The sequence below is a fragment of the Pantherophis guttatus genome, chromosome 3 (genome assembly GCF_059756535.1).
Source record: "Pantherophis guttatus breed Tessera chromosome 3, ASM5975653v1, whole genome shotgun sequence".
Lineage (NCBI taxonomy): Eukaryota > Metazoa > Chordata > Lepidosauria > Squamata > Colubridae > Pantherophis > Pantherophis guttatus.
Genome location: NC_142065.1, coordinates 107,159,377 through 107,185,629, shown reverse-complemented (window position 1 = coordinate 107,185,629; position 26,253 = coordinate 107,159,377). Strand labels below are relative to the sequence as shown.

General features: G+C 39.1%; 1 protein-coding gene across 1 annotated transcript; it reads right to left on the bottom strand.

Annotated features, from left to right (window-relative positions):
* Window positions 1-1,769: 1,769 nt before the first annotated feature.
* KIAA0040 (KIAA0040 ortholog) lies at window positions 1,770-24,559 on the bottom strand. Its single transcript, XM_034409750.3, has 2 exons — window positions 24,198-24,559; window positions 1,770-3,457 (listed from the first exon to the last, which is right to left on the bottom strand). Exon 2 carries the CDS (start codon window positions 3,319-3,321, stop codon window positions 2,998-3,000), a length of 324 nt encoding a protein of 107 aa, XP_034265641.1. The 5' UTR covers window positions 3,322-3,457; window positions 24,198-24,559; the 3' UTR covers window positions 1,770-2,997.
* Between the last annotated feature and the right edge of the window lie 1,694 nt (window positions 24,560-26,253).

The following is a 26,253-nucleotide window of genomic DNA, read 5'->3' as shown; positions in this document are numbered from 1 at the left end:
ATATTCCCTCATTACCCCAATTACAATGTGTAGATAAAAGGCCCAGAGTTCATTTCAAGTGTGCTATTTGCATTTGGAATCTGTTGCTGTCAACTCTCAAGATGAGATCCAAAGAGCTGTCACTATCAGTGAAGCAAGCCATCATTAGGCTGAAGAAACAAAACAAACCCATCAGAGAGATAGCAAGAACATTAGGCATGGCCAAAACAACTGTTTGGAACATTCTCAAAAAGAAGGAACGCACCGGTGAGCTCAGCAACACCAAAAAACCCGGGAGACCACGGAAAACAAGTGTGGTGGATGACCGAAGAATTCTTTCCCTGGTGAAGAAAACACCCTTCACAACAGTTGGCCAGATCAAGAACACTCTCCAGGAGGTAGGTGTATGTGTGTCAAAGTCAACAATCAAGAGAAGACTTCACCAGAGTGAATACAGAAGGTTCACCACAAGATGTAAACCATTGGTGAGCCTCAAAAACAGGAAGGCCACATTAGAGTTTGCCAAACAACGTCTAGCAAAGCCTTCACAGTTCTGGAACAAGATCCTATGGACAGATGAGACCAAGATCAACTTGTACCAGAGTGATGGGAAGAGAAGAGTATGGAGAAGGAAAGGAACTGCTCATGATCCTAAGCATACCACCTCATCAGTGAAACATGGTGGTGGTAGTGTCATGGCGTGGGCATGTATGGCTGCCAATGGAACTGGTTCTCTTGTATTTATTGATGATGTGACTGCTGACAAAAGCAGCAGGATGAATTCTGAAGTGTTTCGGGTAATATTATCTGCTCATATTCAGCCAAATGCTGCAGATCTCATTGGACGGCGCTTCACAGTGCAGATGGACAATGACCCAAAGCATACTGCAAAAGCAACCAAAGAGTTTTTGAAGGGACAGAAGTGGAATGTTATGCAATGGCCAAGTCAATCACCTGACCTGAATCCCATTGAGCATGCATTTCACTTGCTGAAGACAAAACTGAAGGGAAAATGCCCCAAGAACAAGCAGGAACTGAAGACAGTTGCAGTAGAGGCTTGGCAGAGCATCACCATGGATGAAACCCAGCGTCTGGTGATGTCTATGCGTTCCAGACTTCAGGCTGTGATTGACTGCAAAGGATTTGCAACCAAGTATTAAGAAGGGAAAGTTTGATTTATGATTATTATTCTGTCCCATTACTTTTGGTCCCTTAACAAGTGGGAGGCACATATACAAACTGCTGTAAATCCTACACCGTTCACCTGAGTTGGATGTACATACCCTTAAATTAAAGCTGACAGTCTGCAGTTAAAGCACATTGTGTTTGTTTCATTCCAACTCCATTATAGTGGTGTATAGAGCCAAAGATGTTAGAATTGTGTCGATGTCCCAATATTTCTGGACCTGACTGTAGATACTCTTATTTTTTACCATATGACTGGGTGGAATTTGTGTAAGCTCCTGGATGATTAAGTGTGTTTGCAGAAATTACTGACTGGGCCAACAGTTCCCCCTTTGAACTTCTACAATACAATAATTCAAAGTAGGTTATGGAAGCAGAACCTCAGTTTGTGTGTGTGACAGAGATGAATCAGATCATGAAATCTTGAATGCAGAGAGAAGGAAAGCATCTGGCAGTCCTTGGCATGTTATGCAGACACAACTCTTGTGAGAATAGAAGGGTTTTTACACATGTGGTTGTCTTATTATTTAAGACAATGCACATTTGATTATGTTTTTATTTTTGAGCCAATTACTCCCCCGTGGTCAGAAAAATAACACAACAAATCATTTTTTTCTTTAATTAGTAAGTAGTAGAAATTTGGACACAAAATGTAATGAAGCACAATTTATTAAAATAAATTTATTTTTAAATAAAAAGGTTGTGGGTTTCTTTTAATTATCTCTAGAGTAACCCTAGAATGCAAGTCTAAAAATAAAGAACACAATGCATATTGGTAACAAGTCACCCCATCACTTAATCTAAGCACAGAGTAATAGATTTTTAATGAAAATGCAAAAATATATTTGTAATTGCCTTGACCAAGAGAGTTATTATTCCCTTGTCATAATACATTGTTCCAAGATTGTAGGGTTCCCTCCCCCACCAAATTTTTCATCATGTTGATTGATATGATATTGGTGTTTATTTTTCTACTACTTGTGCAATACTAATGTCTCATCTTTCTGATCTTCAGCCTACCCCATTCCCCAATTTGGTACATCCAAAGCTGTCAGCATAGCTGGAAGTCCTAAAAACCTAACCCTTTAAAGAATGAAAGTAGAGATTATTGGTATGGCAAGCAATGTGTAAAACCTATAAAATTCTGACTAGTTCAGACATGGAGAAGAATGTGAGACATTTGTTAATAAAACAATTTCTTGTGTGCCCAAATGTTCAAACCAAAGGCCCAACTGACTCAGCAATTTTCTTCCAAAACTAGCAAATAATCACTAGTCATAGTCTTCTTCTTTTAAAAATAACCCAATTTCTTTTAAAAATAACTCAATTCAATACCTTGGCTTACATATCAGTGCAATCAGATTGTATAAGTAAATGTGTATGGTAATATATGATATATACCTTCATGTATACAGCAGAGTTTGCTTACTTACTTTCTTACTTGCTAGTGCACATAAGCTTTCAGTGCAAGCTATGCTATGCAAAGCAAAAGTTCTAGTTTTAATTCTGCATCCTAAGGGCACAAGTGCCTATTTGTAGAATACAATTTGCTACTGAGTTCATGTAAGCATATACCTTTGGTGTACACTGAAATAATATGCATTCAGTGGATGCACACTATTCATTCTGCGTTGGTGTAATGTTGCAGCTTGCATGTATCCAACTTGAAAATACAGCTACATTCCTAAACTTAAAAATTAACTTCCTTCATGTGGAAGTAAGATAGAACGGCATGTTCTCAGCTTTATGACGTGGAGCTGAACACATTATGAGATAGCAATAGGAATATTCCTGTATACGAAAGGAAAGTAACTCTTGTCCGTCTGCATTCCTCTAAACCAACAATGATGGCCTTTTTGCCAGCAGGAGCACTTTGGGCTGGGCTGAAATCCACAGATCTTCTTCTTTCTTTTTCTTCTTCTTCATAATATTATGTCTTCTTTTCCCTTGGATTGGACTACTGCTGCTGTGGCTATTTTTGTTCCTTTGCTGCTGGCCACAAAAACAACAATGGCAACAGATGAAAATTCCAACAAGGAGGACAAGAACAGGTAACCCCATTAATACAGCAAGACAGATTGTGTTATAGATGCCCTCCTGATGTTTTAAGCAGATAAAAGACCAGATGGAATGAAAAAAATTACTGATCTGCTCCATGGCAACTTTTGCAGACTGGAAACAGGTCTGATAGAATATTAAAGTTTCTTTCCTTGACCTTTGCCTCTGTCCTAAATGGGAACTCTTTGTGGATTTTGTCTTTGAAGTTATGCAAACATCTTCAGTTTTTCAATTTCTGCAAAGGTAGAAGATGAAACATAAAAATGGGACAAATGAGTAAGGGAAAAGGGTTTCAGTTAATGCACCTGCTGGTGAAGACAAAATATGTTGTGATCCAAATTATATATTTGCCAAAGACCTTAAGAAAGGATATACAGCTTTTCCATATTATTCTCTCAATATTCTAATGAATTAGGTTAGAAGAGATGGATCAAGTTACTTACAGCTGAATGTGAACCCAGCCATCCTTGAACCCACGCTGCCTCCATTCAACATTCTAACCATCATATTATTAACGAAATGTTTGTGAGGATGATAGAAAAGTTGAACTGGAAGTTATGAAATTCTATAGGAAATACCCTCATAATTACACCACCATTAAATTCAGATTAAAATGTCACAGATCAGGCTATATTTTTCCATGATAATAGCTAAAAACTTTCTTTGCATGACATAGAATTACGAGAGAACTCTAATAACCGTGGCAGAATTACAAATCAGGAAAATCCTAATTCAAATATCATCCCTATATAAACTTGGGGCTATCTCAGTCATTTACTGCCACTCTACTTCAATTCCTCCATCTGCAATATGAGTCTAACAACACTGGTCTAAACTATCCTAACATGTACATTAAGTGTTTGGTACAACCTGACATGATCAATAAAAGATAAATGGTAGGATTAAATAATCATACATACAGCTGAAAGTAGATCTACAGAGACAATAAGCATTATAAGCAATAGGAAGAACTGAGTGACTAGGTTAAAGGCAGATAATCCAGGAGAAAAATCTTTCAAGTGAAGGTTGAATGAAAAGAAGGGCCCCTTCCTCTATAATTCTGCTTTAAATAGCAACATTTTAAAAAATTAATCTAGAAAGAATTCCACACTTTTTCTATTCAATCAGGTCTTGCCAGACCATTCCATTTCAGATGTCCATGAAGATATTTCGTTTATGTTGGAAAAAGTTACATGATAAAGCCCGGACTACGTGGTAAGATTCAACTTTGCAATTGCCTTTTGTGTGTCTTTAGATGCAGCACCTTAAATTGCCATGCTGCAGCAGAAGTTCTTTCTTGTGCTTCTGAACTCTTAATTGCTGTTTCAAGTAACAGATCTGGAACACATGGAAATGACCTGCTCAAACAGACAAAGTATAGAGTTTTTTCATGATGGTTTTAAGAAGTTCATTCACTGTTGGCAGATGATGTGTGATGAATGGTGATGATTATGTGGAGAAATAAATATAGGTAACAAAAGTGTTCATTTAAAGATTATTTTCCTTTTTCATATATTAAACTATCTCTATTTAAAATAAAGTTGTGGAGGCAGAGGCATTTCTTTTGATTTGGCTCTTGTTTGTCAATATCAAATCAATAGTCAATATCAATCTGGCACATCATCATCAGATCTACAGAGGTGAAAGACTGAAATGGATAGGTAAGCAGCTGGCATAAACATTCAGTAGTTTCAATTTACTCTAGAAAAAAATCAGTTATGGAAGAATGCTGAAATTGATGTTCTGTTGCTAGTTCATCAATTTTTCTTTTTAAAATGGCAGTATGTTTAAAGATGGCAACTCTGGATTATTTTTAATTTGTAGAATGGTGCAACAAAAAAGGCCTTGTTGCCATCTGAGATACTTCACCTACCTGTATCTAAGGTGATTCTAAATCAAACTCCTGGATCTACTGATGATACTGATTTGTGTCACCTTGTCAGCAAACAAGTCTCTGATTTTACATATCTTTTTTATCACTCCGTTCAGGACACAAGAATATTTTTCCTCTAACCTTCATTGACAGTCCAACCACAGTGATGATGTCAGTCTTGTGACAGATGATGATCTTCCTGATAGTCCAGTACCAGCTTATCAGAAACTTAGTTGCAGTATTTACATAGGTATCATGGGCAGTGCTGTTATAACCCACCAGAATTAAGATTTAAATTTGCTAAAAATGAGCTAGTTTAGAACAGCAAGTCCATGCTATTCTCAATGCTGACAGTTAAGGTGATAATCAAATGTTTTGTTAAAAGGATCTAAAGACAGGAGATGGTTTAACTGTAGCTGGCAATCCATGAAGTGATGCCTGGTACAATTTAGAAAAGTGGTATCTTCCAGGTAGTAGAAAGGAGCTGAGAAACAGTTGAAATCTGCTATTCTTGAAGAAAATATCTGGGGTCTACTTCAAGGTTAGTGGCTTTATTGTCTGCCAAAGGAACAATAATTACTTCAATTGTGCTTTGTTTAATTCCCCTCAAACTATTAGCTGCATTGGAGATGCTCACAATGAAAAGGAGGAGGGGAGTTACCATAATTACTCAGCCTCAGAGATGGCAGCTGTTCCATGATTTAACTTTTTTGGACATGCCTCATATAAGCCAGGCTGAAGTATGAAAGGAAGGTTTATTTGTCTGTAGTTCTTGAAATAATATAACAAAAATTTGGCATGCAAGAGTAAAATGGGCCACAATTTACAATTTAGAAAAAGTGGGTTTCCTCTCTCAGGAGAATTGAACCTTCCTTGATTAATGTTTAATATATGCAGTTCTACACGCCAGTAACTTGAGATGTGCAAAAAGGAAGGCAGAATAGGCTTGGAAATGATAAATTATGGAATAAGGGAAGCTTTCCCTTCTTTTTCCTTTTTAGAGTATGGTCTGACTTATAAGAAATAGGGAGCAAAATACACCAGTGTTTCTTTATCCTCCCAACTGCAGCCAAATAGAGCCACTAACTCCACAATACATTGGTGGATCTAGTGAATCAAACTATGCTTTTAGAGTCTTCTTGCTTTCGGCAGTCTTATTGCTTTTAAATTTGAAATTTAATTTATTTGCCTACTGCTCTAAGAACAACATTTTATTCTGTCACCATTTCCATCCCCCCTTTTAAAAAGCAGAGTAAATCCTAAAAACTCTGGAAAAGCACCTTCAGGAAGAGGAAAAATATGTATACTAATAGTTCTCAAGACAGTATTATGTACAGCCAGCTTCCCCTGCAAAATATACAGGATGGTTTTCTGCATGCTCAAGCTGAAAAACAAAATTGTATGTCAGGAAAAAGTGCCTCCTCAAGCCTCAAATGAAAAACATCTGTATATCTCTATAGTCTGTTGCTTTCATGCTTTATAGTCATTGGCCATGTAAGCTGGAATTCTGGATACTAGTCCCATACCTTTGGAGGACTTTAGTTTTTGTTATAGGGTCAGGCAGAATTGTGGGGAACAAAAGTGTTAAAAAATAAAATGGTATTTGCTCTGGTAAATAGCTAGCTACTTCTAGAAAAAAAATACAAGGATAAATAGATCACAGTTTAATCTAGTAAGACTACTATAATGTTATCAATAACAGTAGGTATGAATGATGATCCTTCCCCCAATTGCCATAATTGAAATTACAATATTTTACACACATATCAAAGAAAACAACAAAAGAGCAAGCTCTGAAAAATATATTACAGAAACGTTGATGTCCAAACGTTTCGACTTTTACTCAATCTATAACCTAGAAAAAGACCATATTTTTTCTATAGTTTCACAAATATTCCATGTATTTACTTTGCTCTACTTTGGCATTTGTTTAAGAATTTATAAAATTGATCTTACACATAGTACATTTTGGCTATAATTTTGGTTTGATTCTTCTCCCCTCCTTAAAGAACACAATTTGAGGAGTCAAATAATAATAATAATAATAATAATAATAATAATAATAATAATAATAATAATAATAATAATATTGACATTGCAATACCTGGTGATGCACGAATTGAAGATAAGCAGCAAGAAAAAATCACAAAGTACCGGGACTTACAAATTGAAGTTGAGCGACTGTGGAAAAAGAAATCGTGTGTTGTCCCGATTGTAATTGGAGCCCTCGGAGCAATACCCAAAGGGCTACCCCGCTATTTAGAAATTCTAAATTTGCCGGACTTGAACATTTTGACTCTACAAAAAACCACCTTACTCGGAACAGCTTACATCCTCCGACGATACCTTAACAGTTCCTAGGTCCTTGGTTAGGACTCGAGCTGCTGAGCTATTAACCAGCCTCAAAGGCTGTGAATCTCACTAAAGATTAACCAATAAATAATAATAATAATAATAATAATAATAATAATAATAATAATAATAATAATAGCAAAATTTCACAAACTGACTACCTACAACGCCATGACCGTGTTGCTAAGATCATTCACTGGAAATTGTGCCAGAAGTTTGGATTTGAGTACAGCAAAAACCACTGGGAACATCAGATTGAGAAAGTTTTAGAGAATGAGAAACTCAAGATCTTGTGGGACTTTAGGATTCAGACTGACAGGCACTTGGTCCACAACACACCTGACATAACAATAGTTGAAAAGAAAAAAGTATGGTTCATTGACATTGCAATACCTGGTGATGCACGAATTGAAGATAAGCAGCAAGAAAAAATCACAAAGTACCGGGACTTACAAATTGAAGTTCAGCGACTGTGGAAAAAGAAATCGTGTGTTGTCCCGATTGTAATTGGAGCCCTTGGAGCAATACTCAAAGGGCTACCCCGCTATTTAGAAATTCTAAAATTGCCAGACTTGAACATTTTGACTCTACAAAAAACCACCTTACTCGGAACAGCTTATATCCTCCGACGATACCTTAACAGTTCCTAGGTCCTTGGTTAGGACTCGAGCTGCTGAGCTATTAACCAGCCTCAAAGGCTGTGAATCTCACTAAAGATTAACTAATAATAATAATAATAATAATAATAATAATAATAATAATAATAATAATTTTATTTCTATACCGCCCATTCTCCCGAAGGACTCAGGGCGGTGTACAGCCAGAATTAAAATACAAATATACAAATATACAATATCATAGTTAAAATTAATTAAAATCATTTAATGAGCAAATAAAGAATAAAAATTATAGCACTTAGACTTATATACCGCTTCACAGTGCTTTACAGCTCTGTCTAAGCCATTTACAGTGTCAGCATATTGCCCCCAACAATCTGGGTCCTCATATATATCTTCATATATATATTTGCTTACTCAAAGGATTGTTTAATATTATTAGTGGAATACCTATAGCAATATGACACTTGATCCTCTTAACATTTGCTATAAATAGCAGAGTTCAATATTACTGAAAGATTAAATATCTAAGAATTTATTTGACAAAAATTATAAAGATATTTGTAGAAGTAACTATTCATAAATTTGGAAGAATATAGTAGTAAACATGCCAAGGTGGAGAAAGCTGGAATTATCTTGGTCAGGAAGAATTGTTGTATTAAGAACTGCAAGAATTAAAATGAATACTCTACCGTGACTTAACCTTTTGTTCCAAATAATTCCAATAAATATTGAAAACAATGTATTATTTGATAAACATAATCAAGTAACATACTAAAGAAATTCAGACAGGGTGAATGGTAGAAAAAGTGGTTTTCCCTCAAGCCTCCTTATGCATATAACTTTCAACACCTGAACAGTAAATCGATGTTTAAAATGTCAGCCAATCCCTGCTCTGAATTTATATTTTCCAATAATACTGTACTGTATCCTCCTAGGGCCGTGATGGCGAACCTATGGCACGCGTGCCACAGGTGGCACGCTGCACGCAGAGCCATATTAGTGAGCACGCCAGCTCAGCTCTGGGGCGCATGCGCGTGCCGGCCAGTTGATTTTCGGGCCTTCTGGGCCCACCATAAGTAGGGAAACAGGCTGTTTCCTGCCTCTGGAGGGCCTGGGGGCGGGGTGGGGAAGGCCTGTTTTTCTTTCTTACCTGGCTCCAGATCCTCTCTGTGTATCTGGGAACGGCGAAAACAGCCTTTCCCACTCCCTTGGAGGCCCTACGGAGGCTCAAAGGGCCCATTTTCCCACTCCCGGTGGGACAGGAAGTGACCTTTTTTCCTGTCCCCAGCATCCAGAGACTCCTAGAGAGGCTCCTAGAGTAAGGTGACCAGATTTTAACATTGGTAAAGAGGGACATTGTGGGCGTGGCTTATTTTGTGGGCGTGGCTAGCTGGTCATGTGACTGGGTGGGCGTGGCTAGCTGGTCATGTGACCGGGTGGCCATGGCTATGTGTATAGGGTAAGGTGAACAGATTTTAACATTGGTAAGAAGGACACAATTGTGGGCGTGGCTTATTGTGTGGGCGTGGCTTGGAGGCCATGTGACTGGGTGGGCTCGGCTAGCTGGTCATGTGACCGGGTGGCCATGGCTATGTGTATAGGGACTACTCGGAGGGCTGAAAAGTCATTTCTGACAGGTCCTCACACTTTTGACTGGTCCTCACACTTATGACCATCCTCACATTTATGCCCGTGCAGCATTCTTAACAACCATGTCACTCATTTCACAACTGCTTCTCTTCACCATGGTGACAAGATAGGGCAAAAACGTAAAATTTGAGGACAGTCGTAAGTTCGAGGACTGGTCAAAAGTGCGAGGACCAGTCAAAAATAACTTTTTCAGCCCTCCGAGTAGTCCATATGCACAAAAGGACTAACCAGAGGGCTGAAAAAAGTCATTTCTGACAGGTCCTCGCACTTTTGACTGGTCCTCACACTTATGACCATCCTCACATTTATGCCCATGCAGCATTCTTAACAACCATGTCACTCATTTCACAACTGCTTCTCTTCACCATGATGACAAGATAGGGCAAAAATGTAAAATGTGAGGACAGTCGTAAGTTCGAGGACTGGTCAAAAGTGTGAGGACCAGTCAAAAATAACTTTTTCAGCCCTCTGAGTAGTCCATATGCATTAAAGGATACAGCAATAGAGAGGGATGAAGGAAGGGAAATTAAAGTAGGAGTGAGGGTAAGAGAGGGAGGAAGAGAGGAGGAGGAGGAGAAAGGAAGAGGAAGTAGGGAGGAGAAAAAGAGGGTGGGGGGAAGAGAAAGTAAGAAGGAAAGAAAAGAGAGAGGTGGTAGGTTTGAGGAGAAAGATTGCTGTACAATAAAAAAGATGAAAGGGAAGAAAGCCAACCCCAAGCAAATATAAAGATATTAAGATAAAGAATGAATTGTTAAACTTTAAAGAATAAAAGAGAACAAATATGAATAAATAGCAGTAATTAGAAACACATACAAACATACAATGTATTTTCTTTGAACAGAATATTTGGCTGGTTCACAAATTTAAACAGCGTTTAGTCATTTCAATTAAATTTACAATTTCTATATTTCCTTTTTGCCATATTTATTCCTCATCTATTTTTTAAAAAAACCAATATTACCCTTCATCCTCATCTCTAATCTTAATCAAATTCAATTTTTCCCTTCTATTCTATATTATACCCCTTCCCATTGTCATCTATTTTTATATCCATCCTTACATTGGTTAATTATGTAATTATGTAATACAGTTGTTTAATACAAATTCAACATTTTAATATAAATCAATTAGTTATATAACTATCTTTTTTGTATATTAATCAATATGAACATGAATATTCCAATTATTTCCATGCAATCCAATTTCTTACAAATCAATTAATTATATTTATCAATAATAATAAACCAAATAATTTCCCCCATATATACTTCCAAACCACAACTTAATTGCTGGGTCGCCCGCCCCTCCTCCCATCCGCGCGGCGTCAGCCTACCCTAGCCCAGGGCTGGGCAATTGTGGCTCTTTTACAACGTTTGGACTTCAACTCCCGCCGAGCCCATTCTGGGGAATTGTGGAGAATTCTGGGAGTTGAAGTCCACAAGTCTTAAAGCTGCCAAGGTGGGAGACATCAAGCATGAAGCTGGCCAAGTATCCTCCTTGAGAGACAACAGTTGAACATCAGGAGAGCTGTAAGAGGGCAGGGCTACATTTGGAAATTTTCACATTTTTGCAGGTGGTGCATTACGATCTGGTGTCTGCAATGGAGAGCAAAATCCGGCTTCTTCTCTCCGCTGTAAAGGCGGCATCAGGATTCCACCTTGGTATATTTGCAGCACAAGGCAGCCCTCCTCTCCTGTCGCTTGGGACTCGGAGCGGTAAACAGCGTCTGGTGCGGGAAGCAGCCGGATTTTGCTCTCCATTGCTCTCTCGGCCCCCTGCAAGCTCTCGTCTCTCGAGGAACGCTCCCTGAAATGGCGCGGGAAACTTTGGTTGGGCTTCTCGAGAGATGAGAGCTTGCAGGGGACCGAGAGAGCAATGGAGAGCAAAATCCAGCTGCTCCCTGCACCAGACGCTGTTTACCGCTCCGAGTCGGCAGGAAACGAGGGCTGCCTTGCGCCGCAAATATACCAAGGTTTTTTTTTTTTAACACTGATCAGCTGTAGGTCGGCCCTTTGAAGCCCCGCGGCAAGAGTTCAAACAGTTTTTTTTCCCTCTAGCCATCAGCGGGGACTCAGGAGGCAGAATGAAAAATCGGGACTTTTTTAAAACGCCGCGGGACGCGGGACAAATTGCTCAAAAGCGGGACTGTCCCGCCAAAAGCGGGACGTCTGGTCACCTTATCCTAGAGACTCCTAGAGATGCTCCTAGAGACTCCTAGAGAGGTTCTGGAGGCTGGGGACAGCAAAAAATGTCACTTCCTGTCCCACCGGGAATTGGGAAATGGGTCTTTTCAGCCTCCGTAGGGCCTCTAAGGGAGTGGGAAAGGCTGTTTTTGCCGTTCCCAGATACACAGAGAGGATCTGGAACCAGGTAAGAAAGAAAAACGGGCCTACCAGGCCATCATGTGCCAGGAGCGGGGGGGGAGGGGGTTGCGCACACATGCGCGTGGGCACGTGCGTGCGCGACCCTCCCCTGCCCCCCCTGTCCTGGCACGCGATGGCAAAAAGGTTAGCCATCACTGTCCTAGGGGATGTTCTCTTTCCATTTCCAGGACAGGCAAGACGGGTTCTTAAAATTCTGCAATGAAATTATTTATGTGCTCAGTCTTTCTACTACCCAGTTGCTTGAAAAATAGGTTTGCCAGTTTTTATTTTTAAAAAATATTGGCACTTTCAGACTATCCCCAAGCAGCCTATATAAAATGTTTTTTCCTGTACATGCTTTTTTGTTCTTTTAATTTGGGAGTGGCTTCCATTTTTTCATTTTGGCTAGTTTATTTGCTCATTAACCATTCTGACATTTTCTTGGACTTAATATTATTTATACATTTGTATGTAAATGTAAAAAAGTGCCTCAGGGGACACTTCTATAATTGTTAGGGGTAAATACAGGGAAGAGGTCTAAAGTCAAGATGGCAGCCATAATCTTGTGATCTATAACTCTGCCCATTTTTAGGAGTGTCACCTTGACTTTTTTTTTCTTGCCTCCCAAATAATTTCAGTTTTAAACCTGAGGGATCCTTATAGAATTCCCAAGCCTCCAAATATTTTGGAGAGCTTTGTCTGTCTTGACCAAACCATTTAACTATTCCTCTTGTTATTTTTTTGACATTTCTTTTCTCTTTTGTGTGAAGTACACTATAAAATGTTTTACCCAGTGGTGGGTTCCTCCCGGTTCGGTCCGGTTCAGCTGAGCTGGTAGCGGTGACGATATGACATCATCGAACCGGTTCTCCCCCCATGCCCTCCCATCCCCTCACCCACCCACGTTATTCTTACCTTTTATTTGGTCCCACCCCCAATCTATTGCTGCTTCCTGAGTCCCAGCTGATGACTAGAGGGAAAAAAACTGTTTAAACTCTTGCCACGGGGCTTCAAAGGGCCGTCCTACAGCTGATCAGTGTTAAAAGCAAACAAATGAGTCGGGTCATAAGTGCGAGGACTGGTCGTAAGTGCGAGGACCTTCCAGAAATGACTGACCAGCTAGCCACGCCCACCTAGTCACATGACCTCCAAGCCACACCCACAAAATAAGCCACGGCCACAGAACCGGTAGTAAAAGAATTTAGAACCCACCCCTGGTTTTACCTTGACTAAATTAAACTGTAACTTTAAATTGAACTAAAAACTGAAGATAAATTGCACTAAATTATAAATCTAAGATTAAACCAGGCATTAAGTTGTCTTAACTACTATAACTGGACTGTAAAGCATTGTTCAGATGTATCAAATAAATAAGTAGGTACTATTTATTTTCTCCTTTCAGAGGTAATTCACAGGCTAAACTGCTTTCTCTGTTTCTCAATAATATAGGATGTGTTGTTCCCCCTTCTTTGTTTTTTATAGTCTGAGGAATATAGAAAACAAATCTCGTCCTTAGAGAAATCAGAATAGGTATTGAGATAGGGCATCAGCCTAACACTATCATTAGAAATAAATTATGAATCACATAAGATCAAATATGTTGTTATGCTGTTCAAATATGCTGTTCAAATATGAATTGTGCTTATTTCATCTCCTTCCTGCCTCAATGAAAAATGCTCAGGTCAAAGGCTAGGAAAAATAGGACTGTCCTACTTTTCTTTTGATCCCCCTTGCTCTTCTGAATCCTGCCTCCCCATTCCTCAAAACCCCACCTATCTGGCAGGAGGGCAATCAGTAGAACTGCAAAATAAGCACATTCTTATACAGAATGGAAGTCCGATTGACATACAATAGTAATATACGGATCACAAGAAGCAAGAAGTTAATAATGTTGAAGAGAAAATATTAAAAAATAAAAATCAGATAGATAATATTATAGAAATTTCTGGGAATGTAAAAAGAGTAGAGAGGAAAAGAAGAAAATTCCCCCTAAAAAAGAAACAGTTAAAAGGGAAAAAGGGAAATATCTGGGAGAGACAAGAGAAAATCTTGGTGAGGGATGCTCAAAAAGTACAACAAAAAAAGATAAAAGGAAGCCAGAAGATGAAATGTAACATATATAAAAAGAAAAAAAAAGAGAATTGAGAAGTTAGAGCGAGATAAAGGGTCGAGCAAAAAACTATTAGAAAATGGGAAAAGATTGAGAGATGATAGTTAAAGATGAATGACGATGAGGTAAATATTAGTAAATATATATAATAAGGTAGATTAATGAATGGGAATGGGAAAGTAGACAAAATAACAAATAGTGGTTTTGATAGTATTGAATTTAAATTGTTATTGTATCGGTAAGAGAGAAGAATTATAGGATATACTGTGATGTTATTTAGGTGAAAGCATTGAATATGAAATGATAAAGAAGTATGTAAAAAGAATAATATGCCAGAAGTTGAAATAATAAGATATGGTGAAAAATTACTATAAATGATTATATCAAAAAGATGAGTGAATAGCATTTGTTTATATTAAATCTCAGCAGACATAAATGTGAAAATAAGTAATTTGATAACATTATTAATTTTGATAACAATGTAAATTAAGATGAATATTTAAAATTCAATTGTAAAGAAAATAACAATGTTGAAATCATGTAAGCGATTATTATTGTAAAAAAGAATGAATAGAACTTGTTTGTGATAAATCTCAGCAGATGGAAATGTGGAAATAAGTACTTTAACAACATTATTAATTTTGATAATAATGTAAATTAAGATGAATAATTCAAATGTTAATGATTGGGAAAAAGGAATTAGAGACAATACTTCCGGAAAAGAAGAAAGATGGTAAATAACTGGAATAATTGAAACTCAGCAGCTAGAGTCAATACAAAACAGATTGATGATATATTTCCCACATGTTAGTGCTTTAATACCTTTTTGATGGGAAATAAAGGATTTATTAACCCTGATAATTAAAGCAGACAAATGTGGCCTTTGGCTTGCAAAGTGCTATATTCAACCTTTTAAGGGTCAAAAGTCCCAAAGTAGGTGTCACTATACCATATATGTGGGTTAGAAATGGTTTGGAGGTTTCTTTGGTTTTTGAACAACAGTATGGTCAGCCATATAGCTTCCATATGTTTTTCACTATTTAGGATACAAATTCCATCAAAACAGCTAATGAGCAACACAAAAATCACAACAAATCGTTTTTTAAAAAATTCATTCTAGGAAGTTCCTTTAGGGACAATTGTTGGTAGCAATCAGGAGAGAGGGGGAAGAGCCTAGCATAGCCAATGTTAGCCTAAATCACTGGCCTGATCATCCTGTTCTGCAACTGGATGTTACTTGAGGTCATTAAGAACTGCATGACTATCTAAATAGACAAAGGAAGCCTCATCACAGCCACTCAATACTACCCCCCCCCCCCAATGCAGCTGGAAATCAAGGCATAGAGAACATGTGAGTTTCTTGAGGTTGCTCAGGAAGTTTTAGGCAAAGCCAAGAACGGAACCTCTTCCCGTTGTGTCTTGAATGTTTTCTTTGCCTGAAGCACAACAGCCTCCTTCTCTAACCTAAATTGCTTCTTCAGCTCATTCAGAAATGCCAAAGGAAAAATAAAGTGGGGGTAGAGAAGTCCTTATGTTATGATCACTTGCCAAGACAAAACAAGTTTAGAAACTGTTGCTTAGAAGGGAAAGTTTGGAAAATCGTTCAAAGAATATGGAGAATGAGCATAGGGGCTTTTCATTCTGACTTCCTTCTAGTTATCCTTGTTCAGCCAAATGTTAGCTTTGTTCTATTTCTTTCCTCTCACCTGATACCTCACAGCCAAACATTTAAATCTTTTTTAATTAAGGAAATATTCTGACCAATATTTCTCACAGTTGGATTACAGCATGTATTTACTCACCTAGTAGATCTGATGTGTCAATCACCTTATTAATGATAATGATTGTATTCTTTACAATAAAAAAAAATATAGAATTGTATTATACAGGTACAAACATTTTTTTTTATTCTGAATCTGTAAACAACTGCCCATAAACAGTAAATATTAATTTCAATTTGTTCCATGTAAACTATCATATTATTGGGTAATAGGGTAGAACTCTCTGAGATACATAGATCAACAACCTTCTAGGCACACCCTGAATAGAAGAAGTGAAACCTTGAAAAATTGCTCTCAAGAACCAACCCCTCCAGATGATCCAGAATAATACAATGAACTGTGATACTAAAAACCAATGAAAGATCTGGGGAAAATAACAATTATATACTCCCCTCTTCTAATTTCCAGCATAAGTCTTAAATTAGCTCAAGCTGTCTCAGGAGTGTATCCAGGATGAAACTCTAATTGAAATGGCTCCAGATAATCAATTTTATTTAAATGCATCTACAGCAGCAAAGCTATCGGGATAACCTTATCCAGAATGGAACATTTCAAATAGGTATAATTATAGAAGACTTCCATGTTCAGACACACCACTCCCCCCACCCCCCCCCACAAAAAAAAAGCCTTATAACTGACTACTTTAAACAGGCAAGACCACATTCTAAACTCAACTCTGTTCATTTACTTTAATCTAAGGCCAGATCAATCTGGCCAATTTTCCTTTTAGTGGCCTTCATCTTCTAATATAACCTGCATCTTCAATATTAAGCTGAAAATAATTCATATAAACATGACAGTTTGTCCAAGTTAGTTCCCTATAATTTGCCCCAGCAGTAGAATTCAAGTCAGGTGAATCCAGTCAACTTTGTTCAAAAAGTTTGATAAAAGTGCTCATATCAAGTTACTTATTTGTTCCTATTTCAATCCTGCAACATATTTTTTTATTTTCCATACTGTAGAATCATCAATCAACTCTGAGTTGCATAGTCTTGCTACGCATAAAGAATTTAAAACACCATAAATGGTAAACAATCGGCAATATTACATGATAATGTATTTCTGTGCCAAAGAATATTTATTTTGTAATGCTGTTCATTGTTTGGCTGTTTTTGGTACAGATGTTGCACAGTTTAGAAAATTAATGCCATGCTGTCCAGTAGTGGGTTTCAATTTTGGTTGCTACTGGTTCGCTCGTGGGCGCTCACTCGCTTGTGCGACACTTCTACGCATGCGCAGAAGCTTCTGTGCATGCACAGAGACGTCCGGGTGGGTGGGCAGAGCCTCCTGCCATCACTGCCGCTATCGGTTTGCCCGCTCTGGGGTGAACCGGTAGCAACCCACCACTGATGCTGCCACGTGTGTATACAAGGAAGTGACTGTTTTCACTGCATCTACTCCCATGAAGTAGGATTTCTCATGCATCTCAAAAAATCCTTCATAGTATATCCAACTTATGTTCAAGAATTCCTCCTCTTGCAATCTAGCCTTCTACTTACCTGATTTTTGTACTAGTAACCTGAGAAACCAAGGTGCTGATTTAGGTGGAAGTTGGTATTTCAGGGTGACAATGATAGCTGCCAGTTATGTCCATGTTCATGCCCAGGAACAGGTAGGGGATTTTAATGCCCCAAATTGTTATGTTTTGTTCCTAATACTCCAGTTTTTTCTTGGCCCAGAATTGTACAATGATCTAAGTTGTTTTATATGTTTGGCAAAATAAAATTGCATAGCTTGCATAACTTATTCTGCTCATGGAATTTGAGAACTACCTGTTATCTCTTCCAAAAATCTGCTACAATCTCCAAGCTCTGCCTCCTGAAAACTTACAATTTCCAATTTCTGAACTGCTCATGATGATTTATGTTGCATATTTCCACCAACAAAGAAGTAAACTATGTATGCGGGAATTCACTTGTGCCAGAGGAAATGCAGGGCAGAGAATTGAATAAGCCCTGGTTTTAGTTAAACCCAGGTGTTGTCAAGTTTGGAGAAGTGATCTAGTCACAGTGGCAAGATTTGAATATAACTGGATATGCCTGAATGATTTTTTTCACCCAATGGTAGATGTCTCCTGAGACCAATAGGCCCTCCTCAACCATCCTATTTGAGCTTGTAGTTTTTCAACTTTTCTTAAATTGTGTTCATGGGTATCGTTTCTCACACAGAAATGATCAAATCTACACTATAACATTGTATTTGCCAAGGTTTAGAAGGACCTTGCCTTTATTATGTTTTTGACCTTGGTGGGATTTGTACATTTTAGCTTTTTTAAAAAATGTGGATTTAACCCATGAGCAGTCTGCAAAGGGTTTGATCTGCTTGATTTTCCTTTTAACTTCTTTTTTATTTATCTCATTTTAGAAAATTACCAAGCCAACTGGCATCCAAAGAATCTATTTATATAAAGGATGCATAACTGTGGCTGATCATGTTTTAAATAGTCTGGCTTCAACTATAAATATTTTCTTTTTAAGTATTCCCCGTTTTAGATCTATTGGAATGTATCTAAATAGGGATGGGCAATAGGTGGTACCTGACCAAGTTTATGTAGCTTTTGCTTAATTTCAAAATCCTTGTAAGAAAATAGTTTAGATTTCTGATAAAAAAGTTGTTTGTCACTTTCCTGTACTGTAGTTTAGGAGGGAACAAGCTATTTGGGGAAAAAATATTTTTTTAAAAAATGGGGGTCCCAACACATTTTTGGCTTTAACTCGGGCACTAAAATCATTTATATCAAGCATATCCAGCAATTTAGGTCCTGCACTTAGGCAGGGAAAACCAAATGCACAGGTACAGAATAGGCAGTATCTGGCTCAACAATTGTGCTGGTGAGAGGGTATCTGCTGGACCATCGCTTAATTATGAGCTTGCAGTGTGCTACGGCTGCCAAAAAAGCCAACACAGTCCTCCAATACTTGAAGGGCTGTCATGGGGAAGAGGGGTCAATTTATTCTCCAAAGCATGACAAGAAGCAATGGTTGGAAGCTCATCAAAGGAAGACCCAAGCTGGAACTAAGGAGACATTCCTTAACAGTGAGAACAATTATTCAGTGGAACAGCTTGATTCCCGGAAATGTGGGTGCTCTATTGGTGGAGAAAAAGACTGGACAACTATTTGTCCAGGATGAATAAGGTCTCCTGCCTTGGGCAAGGGGTTGAAGTAGAAGACTTCCAAGGTCCCTTCCAGGCCTATGATTCTATTCCTATTTTTCTATTTCTGTTGCTTCCTTCAGCCCATCAGAAGCTGAAAAAGTTTGCAACAGAAAAAAAAAAGCCAGCTCATCTTGAATCTAAATAATTAACTGACCTCCAAAACAGCTACCAGTAAAAGTTGTCAAAATACCACTTGCTTCAGAATCTTGTTTAAACAATGGAAAACTGAAATACAGTGATAATTTCCCAAAGCTAATGTTTAATATTTATCTTTCAGAAAGGTGTTTTTATCATTGTTTTGTTGGAAAGGATTACAGCTTACACCCTTCATTGAATTATTTATCATGGCTGACTGCCATAAAGCAAACAAACTCTATAGCCAAGCTTCTAAGGGGTAGACACTTGGTCTTGCCTCTGCAAATTAGTAATCTACTTAATAAAGTATTAGCTTTAATGGCAGAGAACTATCCTAAACCTCTAGGTTATTGACCAATATTTTCAACCACAGGTACAGAATGTGTGGATAATCTTTATGTTTCCAGCAGGGCAGGAATCAAGATGTTTTATAGAAGAGTATCCAGAAAACATGATCCCTTAATTTTATGCATAAGATTGGACCTGAATTCATACTTCATACTATAGGCAAGCCAGAGCTTACAGTAATGATACTTGGTAGGGGCAGATAATTACATCTTAGGAGATAGACTGAACTAAAAAGCAGAGCTAAGATAATAAACCTTATCAAAACAAAAAAATGTTTTCCAACTCCTTGTCTGTCAATCTTAGGACCCTACAATCAATCAATTCGAGATAGCATGATTTCATTTCCAAATGCCTTTCTGAAGAGCCATGTGATTATTGTTCTCCAAAAATTCAATAACAAGGAGATGGTTTTGTTTCCTGGGGGGTTGTGGGTTGAGGGGAGAAACTGTTCAAAAGGAACATATTCTAAAATGTGGGTGCATTTTATTTGCATTTGAATGTCTAGTTTGACTCTTGCTTCTCTCTTTAAAGAAGAATGGCTTGAGATGAGATTGAGTGTGTTAAAAGGATATGGTTCAAAAAAGGGCAAAGTTAACAGAAGACCAACAGCAGCCTTTATGAAAGATTTTAAAACATGCATTTGCTTCCAAGGCTAAACACAAATAGAACAGTTTGTTAAAAAGAACTGTAACTAGAGAAATATAAAATCCAATATCAAGGTCCTATATCAGTGATGGCTAACCTTTTTGCCATCATGTGCCAGGAGGGGGGGGGCAGGGGAGGTTCATGCGCATGCGTGCCCACACCCATAATTCTATGCGCCCTGTCCTGCACATGTGTATGCAAACACACACACCCCCGCGATGGCCCGGTAGGCCCATTTTTCTTTGTTACCTGGCTCCAGATCCTCTTTATGCATCTGGGAATATGAAAACAGCCTTTCCCACTCCCTCGGAGGCCTGAAAGGGCCCATTTCCCAACTCTCGGTGGGACAGGAAGTGACTTTTTTGCTGTCCCCAGCCTCCAAAGCCTCTCTAGGAGTCTCTGGAGGCTGGGGACAGCAAAAAATGTCACTTCCTGTCCCACCGAGAGTTGGGAAATGGGCCCTTTCAGGCCTCTGGAGGGCCTCCGAGGGAGTGGGAAAGGCTGTTTTCGCCCTCTGCAGATGCATAGAGAGGATCTGGAACCAGCTAAGAAAGAAAAACAGGCCTTCCCCACCCCCGCCAGGCCCTCCGGAGGCAGGAAACAGCCTGTTTCCCTACTTCTGGTGGGCCCAGAAGACCTGAAAATCAGCTGGCTGGCGTGCGCATGCGTGCTAGAGCTGAGCCGGCATGCCCACTGATATGGCTATGCGTGCCACCTGTGGTCCTATATTATCCACTCAATTTGGCATTTCCTTGTAAGCTTCCTTTGAAAGCTTTCTTTAATTCCTAATTTCAACTTTAATTTTCAATGGAATTGTTTACAGTTCTCTGTCCATAATCCAAATTGCAGCAGAAGAAAATGATCATATCCCTCAACAACTTCAGAGCACTCAAAGCCTCAGATCACTGGATGGTTCCTCCCCCTTTTCCTTTGGCTTAACCTCAACAAGTGAACTTCATATTCTCCAGGTCCTTTTTGAAGGCTTGGCTGCAGAATTACCCTGACCTTGTCATTATAGCTCCAGAAGATCCAGGCTGACAGTACGTTTAGGTAAGCATGTACCAATAATGTATTACCTTCATTCATTTCTACCATTTGTTCCCTTCCTCCCCACTGATGTGAAAAGCAATAAAAATATTTTGATGGAGCCCTTCCGTTGAACATCCTGGAATATCTCAAACTAAACACTATTGGATTGGATTTCAGATGCCTTTTTAAACATTTAAGAACGCTTGAGCTGTCTTATGGCAGCAGCTGAGGAAGAAATTAACCCTATGCCCTCTGCATCTTTTTCCAAATGAATGTTCTACACCTGAAGCTATTAGATCTACCAGGAAAAAGAAGGGGGAAGGGGGAAATAGGAGCAAAAATCTGCATTTTTTCCTAATCACTTTTTTTGGTGCATGTTTACTAGTTTGGCAGATGACAAAATGAGAGTGTTTCTTCCTGTTCTTAATGGTAAAAAATAAACATTATAACTACTATTGCTCCAGTCAAATTAGCATCTGTATGTTAGTTATGATTATGGGAGGAAATAGAGACTAGGAAATCCAGTTATGAATTATTCATGTGAGCAGAATTGCGGAGCACTGCAGTTTCTTTCTAACTTAATATATAAGGCTGTGCCGGCAGCATCGTGGGGGGGGGGGTAAGTTTTAAAAAAGGTCAGAATAGTAGCCAGGCCACAACTACAAAGTCAAAAACCTGCCCCTTTTTACATGCATTGCACATAAACATAGGTGGAATTATGGCTATGATCTTGACTCTTAAAAGACCTCCCTCACAGAAGCTTCTAGGGTATATATTCTTGGAAAAAGAGTCAGAAGTTGGGCTTCATAGCTGGCCTGCTTGAATAAATAGCAGGGAAATGCTATTCTTATACAACTTCCAACGAATTTCTGAATTAATTTCCAAAGCATGCTGGGTCCTAATTTAAAACATGTATGTATTTAATGTTTATATAAAAGTTGGTGCATCCAAGCCATGGATGCACGGAAAATTAATAACCAGCCCAATTCCCAGCACAGGAAAATTTGTTGGATTCTCAGATGATCAAGGAAACTTCAACATATTTCCTCTGAATTCTGCATCAGGATGAGTAATTTTCCCTCAGGGAAAATCTGTTGGGAACTGGGCAACAAGATGAACAAATTGATGCAACAGCAATTACAACCAAAGCATAGACCATCCTTTCCTCTATGTTTGCAGAGGAAGGGTAAAATATATCAAGATGATAGCTAGAATCATGAGATCAAAACTCCACCCATTTTTATTGGTGACACAAGGTTTTGAAATCATATAGCCAGAAAGCAAATTTGGTGTACAGTGGTGGTTAAGGCATCAGTATGTTAGAAATTGGGAGACTGGGAGTTCTAGTTCCATTTTAGGTCCAAAACCAGTTGGGTGACCGGAGGCCAGACACATTCTGTAAGCCTTAGGGAGGAGGCAATGGCAAATCACTTCTAAATTCTTGCCAAGAAAATTTAGATACTTTTCCAGGAGTGAATTTGAAGGCATAAACATAACATATCCAAGGACACAGGTTGCAAACTTTTACTCTGGCAAATTCAGACCTAGAATATCAGACGTGTGTATACTCAGTGTGCATGATCTGGATGTCACTTCATCCTATTCACAGTTGCCCAGTTCCTATTCAGTTTGTGCATTTTTAGTTTCTAGAACTCAACAGCATCTCATATCTATCCTGTTGCCACCAAAAAGATTCTGAGTGGAGAATCTGTCACACCTTGCCCAGGTTATCAGAGATAATTTGCATTATAATCTATTACAAATGCAGTGGTGATGAAACAAAAGTAATGATGGTGCTTTTTCATTTATTGCAGGTTTACAAAGAAAATATGTTTCTAGATAAAATGGGGATTTGCAACTAACTAATGCAGGGCAAACTGATATTGCTTATAGTATAGGATTAAAAAAGGACCAGTCTCGCTTCCTAACCATGGAAAAACAATACAGTATTTTATTTTATTTTTATATTTTAACCTTGTTTATTGTAGTCACCAAGACAAGTAGACTTTGTTTCAGGATTCCAGGAAAAGCCCTGGAAATGCTTGCTCTTTCTGGGCCTGGCACTGCCTGGCTAAGAGGACTGGAATAGGTCACTTTGCAGCGCACATTGGTTTTCACCCAGAAAATAGTCACAGATGGTCTTCTTTCCTGGTCCTAGCCTTGAGATGTCAATATCATTGTTTAAAGCTATAGAACTTATCAAAGTCACAAGAACTGCCTTGCTTAATAGCACTAACAGCTCACCTTGTCCAGCACTTGCTTTCCAACAGCTGCTAAACAAGTGGCTGATAGAAGACCAACAATTGTTGGGGTGAAGGCAAAGTTATCTCTGCTCCGTAGCAAACTGCCTCTGTCCTTGGACGGTGGCTTCTACCAGCTGCTGAAGCGGAGTTGGCAATATTTTTGATTTTTTGAATTAAATCCACTTACGTCAGGGGATCATAGTGACATTATTTGGTAATTAATTACAAGGAAAGTTACAAGATTTTCTCCTCCTCCGCTGTCGAGAATCGACAGCCAGTGAGAACTCTCTGCCACCGAGGGCGCGCGGGATTTCCGGGAACCCGAATCCAGCTGTGAGCAGCCCACTAGGCAGGCGAAACCCCAACCGATTCAGGCTTCCAAGCGGCTCGTCTGATCCGAATGCACGAATTGGCCACGGCCGACTTTTATAAAACGAATTAGTTAGCGTAAATAATGAATTGAGCAATCGGCGTTGTTTCCAAATAAGTACGTTTTAGGAGCGTCTGGCTAGGCGCTTCAGTCGGAATGAACGGGGAGAAAGTGCCTGAGAGAGAAAACATCGGGGGAAGATTAGTCTGTTTGAACCGGCTGGAACTCAGATCAATACGGATTTTAGTTTAGTTTAAGTAGGGCAAAGGAAAGCGGATGAGAACTGAAAGCAAAACTTACCGGCGTCTCCATTTCTCCAGCCGGCTAACAAATGTCTAATCTTCCGGCAAAAAGCAGGGAGGGAAATCTGCTCCGCACACCATGGCCACGGGAGCCTCCGCATTTCCGCGGGCTGTCAGCCGCCTGGGCCTCCACGCCCCTTTCCTTGGTCGTACCTGGGCGGGACCGGGGCTCCTGGGGCGACGCTTCCTCCCCGCCCGGCTCTGGAACCCGTCCCGAACAGAGCAGCGCCTTTCTCGTGCCTCGCGCGGGGTGGCGTCGCCCCCTTTCAGTCGACCAGGATGCCAGGCTCGTGTGCTCGGCCTCCTGGCATCAGTTTCCCCATTACCCCACGTCCCACCCAGCAGCCCAGTTATGAAGGGGAAGGCAAGCCTCGTGTCCTTTTCGCCTTATAAAACAACTCGTGAGGAGCGCGTCACAAAACGAAAGGCATCCCGCTTCCCCCAATAAAACAACCCTCATAAATGGTTGACTTCTGAAAAGGGAGTGAGGATTGAGTGCTTGAATGTAATGCGTTTGTATCTAGGCTCAAACCTATAAAAGATCTTGAGTTTACAAACTTTACAATTTTGTGTGTGTGCACAAATGTAGGAATTGTGGAAATATAATTTGGCCTATGTGAAAGGTCAGGGTTTTTGGGTTTATAACAGTTGCTTCAAATCGGATGCTTTGAGAACGTCCTAGGATCTGATCAGAATCTCATTTAAGTTATAGAATGCTGATCTTCTTTTGCATCTGGTCAGGCTCCACACAGTACTACTTCGGAGTGTGGTAGGGGCATGTAATGGCAACAAGAAAACATTGTGTTTAGAACATCTCTGCCTAAAAAGACATTTGTGGTAGATGCTAGTCTAGACTGTGCTCCAAACTCCACCTGTGTGACTCACTCGTCCCTGAACTACCTGATACACAGCTCAAAAGGGGAAATTTCAAGACTACTATCAACTTAGTCATACTTAAGTTGTCCTGCAAAAGCCTGATTTTGGTTACTATGAATGTGGTAACTGTTATTTAAGGATGGCTTTCACTGAAGGCAGCTAAGAATATCTAAACTGTTGATATTCAGTGCATACTTTTATGATGCCAACATTTGTAGAGACCTGGGGCTATTTTTTCTTGGTAATATTCCCCCCCCTTATTTCGCAGAAACTAATTACTTCTTGAGCACTTTTTTGTTCCTGATAAAAATACAAAGATAGCCATACAACATGTATACTCTTGCCCCAATGTAAGTTCTTCCTGCACCTGGGGGAGATCAAAATGGAAAGCAGAGAAAGCTTTCCATTTCCCCTCATGAAACCCCTATATTTACTTTTAAGGAAATGGATTCTTTGAACAGCATTTGCCTCTTTAGGTTCTGATTTATCAGTAACACACAGTACAAATGTTAGAGCTGTTTGCAAAATAATATTTTCTCTGGATTATGAAGTTATCAATATTTTTTTCATTTTGGTAATAATGATCCACCCAGAAATGGGACAGTTTTACCTAATGAGAAAGTCAGACTGTGTCTGTGATCAACTTATCCTCTAAAATTGTTTTTGTGATCTGCTGTCTAGCTCATGAATAGTCAGGTTCCTTGGAATGAATGGATCAGCAATAGAGTCTGAGTTTGATTTTCTCTTCTGTTTTTTATTATTATTATTTATTATTATTATTTTTATTATTTAAATTTATATACCACCTTTCTCCCGAAGGACTCAGGGCGGTGTACAGCCAAAAATAAAAACATAAAAATATAAAATTTAAAACAATTTAAAAGTATATTAAACAAATTTGGCCCATATTTGGCCCATATTAAAAAAAAACAACCCTTTTTAAAAAAACGAATTAAAAACAATTAAAAGAGCTACGCCAGCCTGGCTTGCTGGAATAGAATGGGCACGGTGGAAGGTACGTAGATCCAGGATCCTTCGTATCTCCGGGGGCAGGTCGTTCCAAAGGGCAGGTGCCCCCACAGAGAAGGCTCTCCCCCTGGGGGCCGCCAATCAACATTGTTTGACCGACGACATCCTGAGGAGCCCCTCTCTGTGGGAGCATACTGGCCGGTGGGAGG

Excerpts from the sequence above, each read along its gene's own strand:
- KIAA0040 (XM_034409750.3), bottom strand. The coding sequence starts at position 3,321 with ATGGAGCAGATCAGTAATTTTTTTCATTCCATCTGGTCTTTTATCTGC.